Raw genomic sequence first — 17,540 nt, 5'->3', positions numbered from 1 at the left:
CCTTATTTATCACCTTTTGCCAAATGTTTGGAAGGTGTCGTACACCATCAGCACGTCCATCTTTGTTGATGTTCCATATTGACCGCCCTATAGCACGGATAAGTTCATCTCTGGTATTGTACCGGGTCCCTCGCAGTGGTTCTTTCACTTTGGCAAAGAGATCGTAATCACATGGACTCATATCGGGTGAGTACGGAGGATGTTCCAGAATCTCCCATTGCCAGCGGCGCAAGAGGTCCTTGACAGCAGCAGCGGTGTGACTCCTTGCAGTATCATGAAGAATGATGGGGTTCTGTACCCCCAAGTGTCGTCGTTTTCTCCTGGGGGCTGGACGAAGGTAGTGCTGCAGGAACCTGCAGTAGTAGTCCGTGTTTACCGTCTGCCTTGGAGATACAGCATGGTGCAGTATTTCCCTATCAATGTCATACGCCACAATGAACATCACTTCACATCCCTGCCTTCCCGGAACACTTTAACCCATCGTGCCATTGTGCGATATGGCAACGCTGCAATGGCATAATTATGCTTCATGCAGTCCCTGAAAACATTCTTGTGCAGTACGACCTCGTGTCACTTCAATTTTGATCCAGGAACGTTGCTCTAGTTTTGTAAACGTGGTCTTAGGGCACTCGCACTATCCCTATGAAAGTCAACGTTCTATACACTGCAGTAGATTGACAGAGTACTGTCGCCGCTGGCTGCACTAACTCATTTAACAGTCTTTGTTCATGTCCATACAGCTGACAACTCTCGAACGCACCATCGTCACGTGACAGCAGTGTTGCCATTACTTTTTATCCAACCTATGTACATTAGGATGTCAGTAATTCTAAGATGATTAAGTACAAAGCATCTCTTCAGGCTTTTACACTATTGTCAGGTAAAAGCAACCAAATGAAATGCGGTAGCTAATGTAACAAAACGAAATTAAAAAATCAGTGATATAAAGCTATCATATTATTCCCTATACAATTTATGTTTCACAATGATTAATTTACTTTACCATGTTGCCAATGGCAACAAAGTCCTTCAATAGTTTACTTTCTTGAACTAGCCTATTACCATATTTAAAAGACAAACATAAGCCTATGCAATCTGTTTAAGCCCAGTATTCACTCACAATCAAGTTGTATATGTTAGTGAGTGATTGTAATTGAGTAACAATATGGATTGGGATAAAATCGAACCATATCTTTTGTCATGTTCACAATTTCACTGTAATTTTGTATGTTCTTTACTTAGGTATTATTTTCTAGAATTTTTAACTGGCAAATCTAGAAAATGCACCTCTTAACACATTGATGACATTGAATTTTACCACCAAACTTTCTATAAAAAATATTCCATCTCAGAATGCTAAATACTAATATTATAAGTGCTATAAAATGCTAAATGCGATTTTTAAAGTGCTAATTTTTTTTTATTTCGAGTTGCTAAAATCTACCATCTGTATACCGATGGGTACCAACACATGTTGGGCAGAAGTTTGTAGTGGAACACCACATAAAACACTCTGTAGAAGGACATAGATCACTGCAAAGCAACATGTTTAATTATGAACCTAGTTCATGAAACTCTCACTTGCAATCCCCGTGAAAGCAACAACAGATACCTGGAAGGCGAGAATTCCATATGTGATGGCGAAGGTCTCCAACGAGGGGTTGGAGATGGAGGCAGCAGGAGTGGTCGGGGAGTGGTCGAGTAGCATGCAGGTCCAGGTGGAGACAGCCACTCCAACGACAGATGCAACAGACAGAGTGGTCACCCACCTGAGCATGTCGCGAAACAGCCTATGTACAAGTCATCAGCAAGTCCAAACCGTTAAAATATGGTGTTCACTTAAATTGGCTACAACTTGCCATTTTCACTCTTAACAGTGCTGACATACTGTGGAGAAATTTTAATTACTTCACCTTTCATAAACGAAATAGAACGTGTTCAAAACCAAACTCTCAGGCTCATTACTGGTGGAATCAAAACAACTCCATTAGATTCTATGACATTCCTCACTAATATTAACAGCATCAAAATGATAATAGAAGAAAAGCACTGATTCAATATGAAAAACTTACCAGATCACCAGGAAACAATTGACATTCATACAGTCCTCTCTGTAGATTAAAAACTCAAAAACGTTTCATATCCATGTTTCAAGAATTAAAACAGAAAATCAACGTCTCGAATTTAAAAGAAAACTTACAAATTAAACCAAACCCTTTAACTCTATTAAATATAGAATATAATCTAAATTTAACACAAGAAATACTGAAATCAGAAGTAAACACTGAAATAATAAAACAATTGTCTTTAGAGACAATTAATATTAGGTACCCTTCACAAAACTGGCTTCATTTATACACCGACCGATCCTTGATCTCCAGAGAACAAGGTGCTGGTGCAGGTATTACGTGCTGTCTCTTCTCACTTTATAGATCTCTTGGATATGGAACAACAAGTTTTGATGGAGAAATCATTGCAATAAGTGAAAGTCTCAGGAATCTTCTATGCCACATCACTAAATTTAAGAATACAGTTATATTGTCAGACTCCAAAGCAGCTATTCTATCAATAGTCTCTAAACACACACCTTCATCTCAAATAGCAGAAATAACTAAAATGCTCTCTCAATTAATATCACTCAATAAAAGAACTGTATTCCAATGGATACCATCCCATTGTGGAATCCTGGGAAACGAGAATGCGGATGCTTTAGCAAAGAAGAGCAGCACTGCTACTTACAGACCTGTTACTAAATCTACGTATTACTCTGTGAAAAGATTTATTAAGTCTACATACTTAGACTTGAACAAACAAAATTTGATAACACAATCTCAAGGGAAAAAATGGAACTCTCTGCATCAGAATCCACAGTTAATTCCCGATTTACCACGCAATCGTCTGTAGCTGCATTTAGATTGGCAACAGGCCATGACTGTTTGGCCAAGCATCTGCATAGAATTGGAATATATCAGTCTCCTAACTGTCCACTGTGCAACTCAAATCAAGAAATGGATTCAGAACATCTCAAAATCTGTGCGTCAGTGGCTAACCATGATAATATCTTTGAAAAATATTGGAGTGCAAGAGGTTAAATGACTTTATTGTCAAATGCCTGGCATTAGAAAACAACAACAACAAGTCATCAGCAAGTTGTGCTTATTTCATCAGAGAGCATAACAATATTATATGAAATCTGTCTGAAAAGTGACCACCTATTTTAAACAAGAGTAGTCAATTGAGGCCAATAGGTTGCCAAAGTTGTGAAAAAACAGTAACTATGTTCTTGAAAGAAAATAGCCCTGTCTATTCTAAAATATTCTACCTAACCTAACCTATGCTTCCTAACTTAATGTAACATACCTCACTTGAAGGGTTAGTGGAAAGAAACATCGATGTCCATAACAAGCTGTTCCGAGAAAATGACGCTTTAATGGATTGACATTGTCTGTTCTTTCCCTGCAGTACATAATTATCTTCAAATTTGTTTTACAAGGACTACGTTGCTTATTAGCACGTGGTGACTCGACAGGTTCATAGTACCTCTGAAGAACAATAGAATGCACTAAGTTACTTAACTAAAAAATGTCAAAAGATGGACATCGACGGTTTTTTCCCCCGACCCTTTACTTAAACAAGGTTACTTACTTACTTACAAATGGCTTTTAAGGAACCCGAAGGTTCATTGCCGCCCTCACATAAGCCCGCCATCTGTCCCTATCCCGTGCAAGATTAATCCAGTCTCTATCATCACACCCCACCTCCCTCAAATCCTTTTTAATATTATCCTCCCATCTACGTCTCGGCCTCCCTAAAGGTCTTTTTCCCTCCGGTCTCCCAACTAACACTCTATATGCATTTCTGGATTCGCCCATACGTGCTACATGCCCTGCCCATCTCAAACGTCTGGATTTTAAGTTCCTAATTATGTTAGGTGAAGAATACAATGCGTGCAGTTCTGTGTTGTGTAACTTTCTTCATTGTCCTGTAGCTTCATCCCGCTTAGCCCCAAATATTTTCCTAAGCACCTTATTCTCAAACACCCTTAACCTATGTTCCTCTCTCAGAGTGAGAGTCCAAGTTTCACAACCATACAGAACAACCGGTAATATAACTGTTTTATAAATTCTAACTTTCAGATTTTTGGACAGCAGACTAGATGATAAGAGTTTCTCAACCGAATAATAACACGCATTTCCCATATTTATTCTGCGTTTAATTTCCTCCTGAGTGTCATTTATATTTGTTACTGTTGCTCCAAGATATTTGAATTTTTCCACCTCTTCGAAGGATAAATCTCCAATTTTTATATTTCCATTTCGTACAATATTCTGGTCACGAGACATAATCATATATTTCGTCTTTTCGGGATTTACTTCCAAACCGATCGCTTTACTTGCTTCAAGTAAAATTTTCGGTTAAACAAGGTTATATAACCTAATCTAAGCTACATATTTTAATCAGTTATTTAATGAAGCGGTATCAACTATTAGATTATTTAGCATCGATGGAATTGATGATAGCGAGATGGTATTTGGCGGAATGAGGTTGAGAATTCGCCATGGGGTTACTTGATATTTGCCTTATAGTTGAGGAAAACCTCAGAAAAAAGCCCAACCGATTAATCATCCTAAGCGGGAATCGAAACCAAGCCGGTGTGCAGCCCAGATCACCAGGCAAACTTACTACCACCTGAGATATGCCTATAGCTCCAAAACAACTTAACTTGCAGGAGAACTATTATACCTAAGTACACTAATCCAATATACTCTATCTTAACATAACCTAACTTAATCTGTCCTGCCTCAACTAATGTAAGCTACCACATTTAAACTAATATATCTAACCTAACCTACCAAATAAAACCTAACGCAACCAACCCAACCTGAACTAACCTAAAACGTTCATTGTTATGTCTTTTCTATAAAAACTGGCATAAAATAAACAGAATAAATAGTTGATTACATTACAGATGAACATTTTTTTGGGGTAGTTCTATGTATTGGGTAGTTGTTCCATTCGATGGTATTATCATTCATCTTAGAAACAGAAATAACTTCCAGTGTCGAAGCTCTTAAGAAGCTGTTGAGACTTGGCGTAGCCAAAAAATATTATACCTAATAAAGCAGGCCTATAAATGCGTAATAACTATGTATTGTAACACTTTGTTTCACTCCGATCTTTCCATATACTATTAAGTTCAGTATTGAAAGTCATTCCAGGATGGAGAGTTCAGTGCAAGGCTTGTGGCAGAAGATGAAGGATCGGTGGAGTGGAGAAAAATTCACTCCAGCACCGGGATTCGAACCCGGGTTTTCAGCTCTACGTGCTGATGCTCTATCCGCTAAGCCACACCGGATTCCAATTCCGATGCCGGATTGAATCCTCTCAGTTTAAGTTCCACCTCTTAGGTTCCCTCTAGTGGCCAACCCTCATGCACTGTGTCACAGATCTGTGAAGTGGCATAATGTCCAGCACACTCGTATTGAGTGGCAGTGCACCTCTGCACACAACATCTTAAGAAATGGCATTATTAATTTCATACTTTAAGTGTCAGATAGCTTTTTGTTTCTCCTGAAAATTTATGTTTTTGGACTATGGTTGTTTTTTCAAAAAACCCTTCAATTCTTTGTATACATCTGAAATCTGATATATGTTACTAATCAGCGATGTTTGCAGTGGAGGGAGAAAGGAACTGGCCACCCTACCCCATTATCTCCTGACTTAGTTGCTCCATGAATGAAGCCTTAATAGTGTCACTTATGATGTTCAAACCTGTCTTGGAACAGCTGACTAAACAACAAACACATATAAAAAGTTTTATCTAAATCTAAATGAGTGAGATATAAGTACAGATGGAAGTGGAATGGCCCTTTAGCAGAACATTAAAAAACTCTTTCTGAATACGATGAGCTACAGGATGTCCTAACTTACTTCATGTCCTTGGGGCTACCTAGCCACATGATGGGGCAGAGCACCATGCCGAGACCCACGAGCGTGTAGCAATAGGAAACGTCAATAGAGGACCCACCAAGTCTCAAACCCAGGAGTTCTAGGTTCTGTGATGCTGGAACACAAATTACTAGACTCAGGTGACGCCTAATCAACACTGCCAAATATTGGAGATGGAGCACATGGTAACCTGTCTAAACATATGTATAAATATTGAAATTGCAATTTCGACAGTATGATTGCAGCAACAGCAGTAATGCTGAGAATAATAATATAAGAAAAATAATACATACTAATTTTTTTCTCTCATATTAAAATTGAAGTCAAACAAGGAGATTCTCTGTCAGCTATCTTACTCAACATAGTGCTTAATTCTTTGTGAAACATTTAGACCTGAAAGGTAATACCTATATCCACTAGGTTTAAATAATGTATTCCATAAACAGAAATAATGCCCATGTCTTGTCAGTCTATTTTTTCATTAATAAACTTCCTCATATGTAATCGTAAAAACTTTGTAACTAATTCAACAGTTCTTAGCATAAATATGCGCCAAAAAATGACTTTCATACTCCATCAGCAAATCTATCGTGCTATCAAAAAGGAATGGGTTATATATGGCAGTAAAAATTTTTAATATCCTCCCTATGAATATAAAAAATCAAACTCAAAACATAAGATTATTTAAGGCCAAATTAATGAAGTACCTAATTTGTCACGCCTTCTATTCTGTAGATGAATTTATGACATTCAACAACACTGCATGAATATTTCTGTGTTCTATTAAGTATTGATACTAACCCCTTGTGTTGTACTGGCAGACTATATTGTAAAACCCTTCTATATATATTTCAACTATACTGTAATTAAGACTTTACAGCACTATTAAGTTTTTTTGACATGTTCCATATTCTAGCTGTGAAGCAATGTACGAATACCATGGAATATAAATAAATGCAATACAATCTACAAGGATTAAATCTGCTTTAAAAGATGCATTTCAATACCTCAAAGGAAGAGCAGAATAATATGGACTAATCATTAATTTAGATGAAACAATATATTATATGAAATGTATTAAGAACAATGACAATATAGAAGATCTAAACATTAAAAGAACACAAATAAAACATATTACAGCTACGTCTTTTAACTAACTTGGTTCTATAGTAAAAGGTAAAAGGTAAAAAGGTATCCCCGTAACATGCCATGAAGGCACTTGGGGGGGGGGGATGGAGGTAGACCCCCATGCTTTCCATGACCTCGGCACTAGAATGAGGTGGTGTGGTCGGCACCACGCTCTGACCGCCTTTTACCCCTGGGAAAGACCCGGTACTCAATTTTATAGGAGGCTGAGTGAACCTCAGTGCCGTTCTGAAAGTTTGGCAACGAGAAAAAATCCTGTCACCACCTGGGATCGAACCCCGGACCTTCCAGTCCCTAGCCAGCTGCTCTACCAACTGAGCTACTGATTCTATAGTAAATGCTAATAATACACCATAAGATGAAAATATAAGACCAAAAATAATCCTAGGAAATAAAACATATTGTGCAAACCTCTCACTGTTCAAAAACAAATTATCTAACCAAGCCAAAATGAAAATTTTATACATCAGTTGTAAGACCAATAGTAACCTATAGTTCTGAAACCTGGGTGACGAAAGAATAAAAAAATTAATGATTTTTTAAACAAAAGTGTTAAGGAAAATATATGGACTGACAAAAGAGCTAAATGTTACATGGGGAATCAAAACAAACAGTGAAGTTAACAGAATCATACATAATAAAAACGTCAGTATTCTTACTAAATAATAATCATAAGAAATTGTTACCGTAATTTTAAAACACAGTGTATAATGCAAAATAATAATAATAATAATAATAATAATAATAATAATAATAATAATAATAATGAAACAGTATTGATGATGATGATGATGATGATGTTATACCTTGAAAAGAGTGAGTCAGTTTCAGTTGGCACTGTTAAACTAGATTTCAAGCAGATTCATGTAGAATTATTCTACAAAAAATTTTCCAAACATGTTAATTATAAAATAATGCAATGGAGGAGGAAAGTAACTGGCTAACCACAATCTCGTGTGCTTATAGAAGAAAAAATTAACGAATTTGGAGCTGCTTTGGAACGTAACCTGAAAAGTCTCTGAGATGTGTAGCTACTGTCATGAGGATGAGTACAAAATTCTGTAATAAACAATAATTAATGTTTTTTAGCAATGCCACCAGGTTGTCATTTGACATTTCTGGTCTCTCTTGACAATGGCTAATTTGTAACCCACTTGTGAGGTTGGGGTGCCTGGAAGGCGGAGTTATGTTGCCCCGATGATATTATGATAGGATGATTATGAAGTGCCAGGAGAGGTCGTCAACCTAAGCCTTACCTAATTTCCAGACCATGGACGAACACAGCAACGTTCCCCTTTAAGGAAAAATTCCTGTGTTCTTACCGGGAATCGAACCCGCAACCTCATGATCACTAGCCCATGAGGCTGGTTTATAATAATTAATGTTAAATACAACATATTATGGTTAGTAAGTACCGTATGCATGTAAGTTTTAATTCATTGAAGCGCTGTGAGTTTAAGAGCCGTTTGCCAGCAGTTGCTGCAGCACCGTGCCTCTCAGTAGCCGAAGAAGAATAAATCGGTACTTATCACTGGAATGCTTTGTATTAAACCAAACTAAACTATAAAGACAGTATTCTTAATTTAAATTTTACTGACTTGAATAACTCAGTACAAGCAAACAATGCAAAAATAGGTCGTTTAAGAGTTACTTAGAAAACAAAATGCTTGACTTTGATTATAACCTGGAAAACTCATATTGAAAGGAATACAAAAAAGGACACATGGAAATGCTGAATTGTATTTGTGAGCAGTTGTTCTGTTGTTTAGTCAACTGTCCAAAGAGGTTTGAACCTCATAAGTGACAACAATAAGTCATCACTTATGAGGGAACTAAGCCAGGAGATAATGGGGTAAGGTGGCCAGTTTCTTTCTTCCTCCATTGCATACAAACAATTGTTCTTCCCTTGACACATATCGTCAAGTGAGATGTACTACCTGAAAATAGATGTAGGCCTACATATCAGCCAGAATCTCAATCAGAGGTATATGTAAGCAATATAGGCTTGCATATGTGATTTTAGGGACTTACCAATCACCAGGTTGGGCACTCCACCACCGAACACAGCGACATCCAACATCACGGTCACAAAAACACTGGCCCACGCACCAAACGACATCTCCACCAGGGCTGAATAAGGATACCTGCAGCATAACATGCCTGCTTCACACACATTTGTCGAGAACAAACTCCTAACTTAGTTAGGACAGACAAGTCGTTTAGGCTTTCCTTTTTGTAAATGAAGTAATCAATCTAGAAGTAAGTCATGAAAATCTGGTGCTAAATGTTTCACTTAGTCATTCACAGTGGACAATAAAATTATAAATCTTCTTCTTTCTGTTTATCTCCATCCATGCACCATGAGCGGCTCGCCCATAAGAGCTGCAGCACTCCCTGCTTTGTCAAGAAAATAAAAATAATTTTAATTTTAATTTGTAGAATAATTTTTTATAGCTTTTCTTAAGTAAATTGCTTTATATTTCATCTGGCCGGGAATATGTACTATTATCTGATGCATGATATTTTTACACATCGACTGTATTGGAACTGACACTGCATTCAAAGTCGTCCTGGGATCTGCAGGGTGGGACAGCTCATAGAGAGTGTCTTGCATGGTCAGGGGGTAGAGAGGTGAAGGGAAGCAGAGGGAAACTGCCGCTGTTTAAAACCCATATTTCGCTGCAGTGGCTTGCAGAGCCAGGCTACAAAGGAAGATCTATCCTTTCCTCCCACACCGCTATTATAATGCTGCGTTAAATGGATTCTCTATTCCCTTGAAACTTAATGACAACATTTTTATTTTCTCTTCACATACTTATTGTTGTAGAATCTTATCGAGTTAATATAACGAAATTAATATCCTCTTTTGCCTTATTATTATATATCCAGCCTCCTTAACTCAAAATGTTTGCGCGAGTAGAATCCTTTTGATATAGCATGTAAAATACGAAAGAGACCTCTTTCCAGTTTTACAAAATTGTTGACCATCAGTATATCCGAGTGTTGCTTTAGTGTGACATCTTAGTACTGTAACTTAACCAGTGCAAATGTGCAAGCACGAGTGTGTGTGAATTACAGAATATTAATTCTTCTCAACTTTCCCTTGCGGAGAAGATTGAAGTGAAATTTGTATATACCAAAATCTACTGCAGCGCCCCCAATCCACAAGTTCACAAGCCACCACTGCCATGCACTATTCATTCATCAATCCATATATTATATTTTGTCCAATTCCATCTCCAGAGTTTGAAAGTTGATCCACCCTGAGGATTTCCTCGGTCTTCCAGTATTTCTCCGTCCTATAGGCTTGTAGTGGTACATCTCATTTCTCATATGTGATGTGGTTGTATTCTTAGCAGATAAGAATTCCATGCAGTCTACAATAACTGTGTAAATACAGTGAAACCTGTTGAAATCGGAACCTGAATAATCCGGAATCCTGTCTATTTCGGAAGTTTATTGGTCCCGGCGAAATTTATATGTATTATGTGTAATTTTTCCTGAATAAAACAGAAACTGTCCAACGCGGAAACGGAAACTGTCTGCTACTGTTCAAAACGGAAATAATATTTTGGACACACTATATTTTGTAACTATATTTTGAAACAGCGTGTAATTTCGAGAAATATACGAAACATGTAGGTCACTAAGATAAAAACAAGATTTCTTTGCAAAATTTTAGAGGGTACGAGGGTGTGTTGGCCTGTCGGTCATAAATTTTATTACCCTGTTGACTAGGCAGACGAGTCCCTTCAAAGATTTTCAATGCTTCACACCCGTATACTGTCGTAGCTAAACAGAGCGCAAGTGTAGTGATTTCCAGGTAGAAGAAAAAGTTGCATAAAATGTGGCATTAACATTAAGTGATGAAGTAAAAGTTATCGAGATAAAGGAAAATTAGAAACAAAGTCTATGTGAAATAATATTGAAGTACAGTTGTGGAAAACTCAGGTGTGATACTTTAAAAAATAAAGATCATAATGAGTGAGTGGCGTGCGGCCAATATTGGTGACACAAAAGGAACCAGAAAGCAACTGTTTATGTGAAAATAAATGAACTGTTGTGAGAGTGGGTTCTTCATGATCTTTCAAAGAACAAGCCAATTTCTGGATCTGTTCTGCAAAGCAAGCTATTGAACTGGGAAAGAAATTAAATAAACCAGTATTCAAGGCTTCTAATAGATGGCTCTTAGTCCAATTAATTAATAATGTGCAGTGATATGCAGTACAGTATTAGAGTATAGTGTTAGATATTAAATATAATGAGATTAGTAAACTTTAGTAATGTTTAATGACTAATGAGTGAGTTACGATAATATTTATACAGAAAATGAGATTTTAATCAAGATGATTCACCAACGTAATGAGCAACAGAACGCTGATTTAATGTGATGAGTGTTAAATGGAATATTTTGTACTTCTTGCAGTTTGGGACATGCCATTTTGTTTTTCATGTATATGAATGACAAAATATTCCATTTTAATGTCACACCTGAATAATACGGAAACCTGTCCACAACGGAAAAAAAATTAGGACCATGTCACTTCCGTCTTGAACAGGTTTCACTGTACTAAGAAAAATTATACTTCAAAAGATGTCCTAAAATTACTAGCATTGGAAACTATTCATAGTAGATTCCCTAAGAAAGAACAGCTGCATATTTTCACTGATGGATCCCTACTGTCCAACCAAAATGAAGCAGCTGCTGGTGCTACATGATCACTTTTCTTGTTTTATAAATTCTTTGGTTATGGAGCTACTAGGTGTATGTGTGCGTGTGTTTATTTATTTATTTTTTTAAGTTGTGAGACTTGGCATAGGTGATTAAAATTGTAAAGTAAGGCAGATCTGGAGTAATATAGAATTGTAACAGGTCTGTCTTAAAGATATAATTATGATAGATTTTATTTTTTTTTATTTTATTGGGTTATTTTACGATGCTGTATCAACATCTAGGTTATTTAGCGTCTGAATGAAATGAAGGTGATAATGCCGGTGTAATGAGTCCGGGGTCCAGCACCGAAAGTTACCCAGCATTTGTTCGTATTGGGTTGAGGGACCGTTACTCCACAGGTGTGGACATTATGATAGATGAATAAATATATCATATCATATCATATCATATCATATGGAGCTACAAATTTTGATGGAGAAGTTGAAGCCATCTGTTTAAGAATCTGTTGTACGGGATCTCTAATTTTCAACAAGCTGTTATGTTCAATGACTGTAAAGCAGCTGTTACTGCTATAACAGCCAATCTGTCACCTAAAAGTAAAAAAATAACTGATTATTGGAAAATTATTCACCATCTATGAAGCTTAACAAAAGGGTAGTTTTTCAATGTGTATCAGCACACTATGGATTATCTGGTAATAGATTTATTCGTCCAGTAGATCATATACAATGTTATAGAATACGTCAAAACAAATACATAAGTACTGGTATCAGTAATATGAAGCTGCTGCTCGACTTGCTAAAAAGTGAAGTAATATCTTACGAAACTCTATGTCAGCTTGATCATTTCCAACACTTAAAAGATTGATCAAGTCAAGATATCAAGATATAATATCATACCATTTCCATGAAATTTCAAGTAATGAAAGAGGAGAATATCTCATTGTACAACAAAATATAATTCTTGAGTATACAAGGAAAAGTCCAGTTGCATCCTTTCAATTACTCACTGTTATTGACTGTTTGTCAAAACACTTGAACAGCATTGGAATTTTTTTCTTCACCCCTTTGTCCATTGTGCAGTCTTCAGAAAGAAATGGATCAGAATCATATTCAGCAATGTCCAGCCCTTTCCTCTAAACCCATTGTTTGTGAGAAATATTGGACAGCAAAATAGTTACCGGTACTGGGTTTATCGCCAAGAACTCAGCATTAGATAACAACAACAATAATTATGTAGGCTAGTACCTATGAATTTTGGCATTCTCAATTCCAAACATAATATCTTCATTTCTTTTTTTAATCGTATAATGTATATCGTGCTAAAATATAAAATATTACATTACATACATCACTAAAGACAAAACAAACTGATCCCAAATACTCTTAATAGTTTACAATCAAGAGTCAAGATAATCAAAAGCAGACCTATATCATTGAGATGAAAATTAGAACACACTGATCACAATAATATTGTGACAGCGACGTGAGAATCGAACTCACGACCAGCGTCCCGCAAGAAAGCAGATCGCACGGGCTCCACGGAACATTGAGTGACGTCGCGCGGTGGAGAGAAGGGAGAGAGGGTGTATTACGTCACGCGACGAGTCTGCGCGCGCAGCTGCTACGCAGTGGATGTGGAACGACCTTCCCGATTATTCCAGACGTCTGTCGATGTAGAGATATTGAGATAATTCTCTACACACCTGTAGAAGGTTCTCGCAACTATGATTTTGCTATAAAAGAGCAGGCGCCAGCGAACTAGACAGAGTCTTCAGAGTTTTCAGTTATTCAGTCAGTGAGAAAGCCAGCCGGAGTTCGACTCGAGTGTGCGTCCGCATCTGCGTCAGCATCCGAAGGCCTGAGTTCGAGTGCAGTGGACCGCAGTTGGAGGGACCTGAGTTCGAGTGCAGTGGACCGCAGTTGGAGGGACCCGAGTTCGAGTACAGTGAACTGTCTCTGAAGGTCTGTGGTTCGAGATACCGTGAACTCGAGTGACTGAGATAGAAGAACTGTGAACTGAGAACTGGTAGTTCTGATTTGTAAATAGTGCTTTGTAAATATTAGTTAAGATTAACAGTTCATTGTTGTGCGTAATAATCCAAGTAAACTGTCATTGTCGTCGGTAGAGTGCTATAACGAATACTGTGTTGAGTGAAGATCCAATTGTTGACGAGAGCGTTTAAGGTGGATTGTAGAAAGGAATTATTGTGGCGAATAAATTACATTGTTACAAATAAAAAGATCACACTGGTGTCAGAATCGGGACATTATCGACAATGGAGAACCTACAGCAGATCCTGCAAGCCATCGCGGAAATGAAAGCTGAAATGAAAAAGGACATAAGTGACGTAAAAGCAGAAATGAAAGACGACATGAACGACATGAACAAGCACATCAGTGAGGTCAAGAACGATATAAGTGAAGTGAAAACGGAGATGAAAAGTGACATAAGTGAAGTGAAAGGCGACATAAGCGGAGTGAAAGGCGACATAAGCGGAGTGAAAGATGACGTCACTACACAAATCGAAAGTGTTTCGGCCCACGTAGATGGAATTGTCGCCATTGTGAAAGACGAACTTAAGGCCGATCTGGATAAATTAAACCAGAATTTAACAACTATAAACGAGACAGTAGCCGAGTTGAGACAGGATGTAGACCATTTCGACGGAAAAATCCGCGATCTCGAGCGTCGTCAAGAGGAAACGTGTGTGCTGATGGACCAACATGCTGTAGAAAACAAGCACATCCTCGCGTTGGTGGATCGCCAGGCTAGAGAACAGAAACAGATAATTGCCGAGGAAGTTCAACGGGCCGTGGAAAGATCGACGTCAGAATTGAGGACCTCATGTAGTGGCCATGTGGAACCATCGCCCTCAGCCAGACATCACAACGTCAAGACGCCAAAGTTCGACGGTACGACGTCTTGGGCGATATTCCGTCGCCAGTTCGAGGCCATCGCAGAGCACAATGGGTGGACGCCAGCAGAGAAAACCACTCAGCTGCTGGCTGCGCTTCAGGGACAGGCGTCGGAGATTCTTCACAGCGTTCCAGAAGACGGGACAGCCGCTGAGATAATGGCGGCCTTGGAGGGATGTTATGGTGACCATCAACTTGCTGCAGCATTTAGGACCCAACTAAAAACGAGGGTCCAACAGTCAGGCGAGTCCCTGCAAGAATTCGCGATGGCGGTGGAACAACTGGCCCATAAGGCGCTCAGGGGCCTACCTAATGACTTCATCGCTGGAGAGGCGGCCTACACCTTCGGCAGCGGAGTTCGAGACCCGGAAATAAAGCAACAGCTACTCTTGGCAGAGCATCGCACCATCAACGCAGCTCTGGCGGCGGCCCTCAGGATGGAGGCGGCCAAGTCGGCGGCGGGAGTCTCAGCACCGCACTGGATCAGGAGCGTCACGGCGACGGATGCTGGGGGGCGCCAACCGAAGCCACCTGAGCGGCAGTCAACGGAGCGGCGGAGACGACGGGCGCCCACCTGCTGGTCCTGTGGCAAACCGGGACACTTGAGAAGGGACTGTGACCAATCCGGCCACAGGCAGGAGAGAGAGGTGGCCGACGTCGAGGAGCGCCAGCAGTCAACGGAGCGGCGGAGACGACGGGCGCCCACCTGCTGGTCCTGCGGCAGACCGGGACACCTGAGAAGGGACTGTGACCGATCCGGTCACAGGCAGGAGAGAGAGGTGGCCGACGTCGAGGAGCGCCAACAGTCAACGGAGCGGCGGAGACGACGGACGCCCAACTGCTGGTCCTGCGGGAGACCGGGACACCTAAGGAGGGACTGCGACCGCTCCGGCCACCGGCAGGAGAGAGAGGTGGCTGACACCGAGAGAAACCAACAGTCGCCTGAGCAACGGAGACGACGGGTGCCCACCTGCTGGTCCTGCGGTAAACCTGGGCACCTGCGGAGGGGTTGCGACCGACCTGGCAACAGTCAGGAGAGAGAGGGGGCCGATGCTAGGAGGAGCACGTCGGCGCCATCATCACCGTCCCCTCGGCTCGTCCTGAAACCGGTCGACAGAAGATGCGACGATGGGCTGATTGCTGAAGGACGGATAAGAGGCCATCCATGCAGAGTATTGGTGGACACCGGGGCGATGCTCACTATCGCCAGACCAGACGTCGTGCGGGGCCTACCTGGGAGGACGCCGCTGCGCCAATACGAGCTACGGACTGCTTCAGGCGAGAGCTTGCCCATCCAGAGAGAGGTCTTCCTGGACCTGACCTTGGGGAAGAGGAAACTGGAGATGTGGGTGTTCGTCGCCAACATCACCGAGGACGTCGTCCTGGGACTCGACGCCATGCGGTTACTCGATGCGACGGTGGACGTCCGGCGCCGTATACTCCGTCTTGGTCAGGATGAAGTGTTCCTGATGGACGCCGAGGACCAACCCGTGGCCAGCGAGCTCTCCTTGGAGGGCCAAGGGGAAAAGCAAGATGGCGCCCACGCAGTACGAGTATCGCTGCCCAGCCAAGCCAAGGATGGGGTGGCGCCACCATAAGGAGGGAGCAGCCGGAGGACCCCAAACGTTGGACCGATTAGCAGCCTACCAAGGGACTGCCCGGGACGAGCAGTCCTAAGGAGGGGGCAATGTGACAGCGACGTGAGAATCGAACTCACGACCAGCGTCCCGCAAGAAAGCAGATCGCACGGGCTCCACGGAACATTGAGTGACGTCGCGCGGTGGAGAGAAGGGAGAGAGGGTGTATTACGTCACGCGACGAGTCTGCGCGCGCAGCTGCTACGCAGTGGATGTGGAACGACCTTCCCGATTATTCCAGACGTCTGTCGATGTAGAGATATTGAGATAATTCTCTACACACCTGTAGAAGGTTCTCGCAACTATGATTTTGCTATAAAAGAGCAGGCGCCAGCGAACTAGACAGAGTCTTCAGAGTTTTCAGTTATTCAGTCAGTGAGAAAGCCAGCCGGAGTTCGACTCGAGTGTGCGTCCGCATCTGCGTCAGCATCCGAAGGCCTGAGTTCGAGTGCAGTGGACCGCAGTTGGAGGGACCTGAGTTCGAGTGCAGTGGACCGCAGTTGGAGGGACCCGAGTTCGAGTACAGTGAACTGTCTCTGAAGGTCTGTGGTTCGAGATACCGTGAACTCGAGTGACTGAGATAGAAGAACTGTGAACTGAGAACTGGTAGTTCTGATTTGTAAATAGTGCTTTGTAAATATTAGTTAAGATTAACAGTTCATTGTTGTGCGTAATAATCCAAGTAAACTGTCATTGTCGTCGGTAGAGTGCTATAACGAATACTGTGTTGAGTGAAGATCCAATTGTTGACGAGAGCGTTTAAGGTGGATTGTAGAAAGGAATTATTGTGGCGAATAAATTACATTGTTACAAATAAAAAGATCACAATATTAATGATACTCTCTGTTTACATATAGTAAGACAAGAATTAACTTAGTAATAATTTATGAGAAACTCCTCATATATTAAAAAATAATAATAAAAATTAGAGAAAGAAATCTAAAAAATCTGAGCTTGATTTCAAAATATTCTTGCAAAGAATAGGACGGGTTTCTAAGCAGCCACTTTTTCACTTTTATTTTGAATTTATCTAGTGACATTTCCTGTGGTAACATCTTATATAAGGACTGAATTTAACTTTAGATAGTCTGCAATATGGTATGTCTGATATTATACTCATGTTTATTCACCCTGTTGGTGAAGTCATAAATTTTAATCTGATTAATGAATCAAAGTACAAATTAAATAAAACTGGTGACAATGGAAAACATCGTT

General features: G+C 40.3%; 1 protein-coding gene across 1 annotated transcript in view; it reads right to left on the bottom strand.

Moving 5' to 3' along the window:
- The window catches only part of LOC138702925 (uncharacterized), a 33,006-nt gene that overhangs the window by 6,879 nt on the left and 8,587 nt on the right, over positions 1-17,540 (bottom strand). Inside the window, exons 4-6 of the mRNA XM_069830331.1 lie at positions 9,127-9,239; positions 5,932-6,064; positions 1,613-1,769 (exon numbers count right to left, since the gene is read on the bottom strand). Of these exons, the coding sequence (XP_069686432.1) occupies positions 1,613-1,769; positions 5,932-6,064; positions 9,127-9,239 (403 nt within the window). The remainder of the gene's footprint in view (positions 1-1,612; positions 1,770-5,931; positions 6,065-9,126; positions 9,240-17,540) is intronic.

The sequence above is a fragment of the Periplaneta americana genome, chromosome 7 (genome assembly GCF_040183065.1).
Source record: "Periplaneta americana isolate PAMFEO1 chromosome 7, P.americana_PAMFEO1_priV1, whole genome shotgun sequence".
NCBI lineage: Eukaryota > Metazoa > Arthropoda > Insecta > Blattodea > Blattidae > Periplaneta > Periplaneta americana.
The sequence above is the reverse complement of the archived record's forward strand: the minus strand, read 5'-3'. Positions and strand labels throughout refer to the sequence as shown.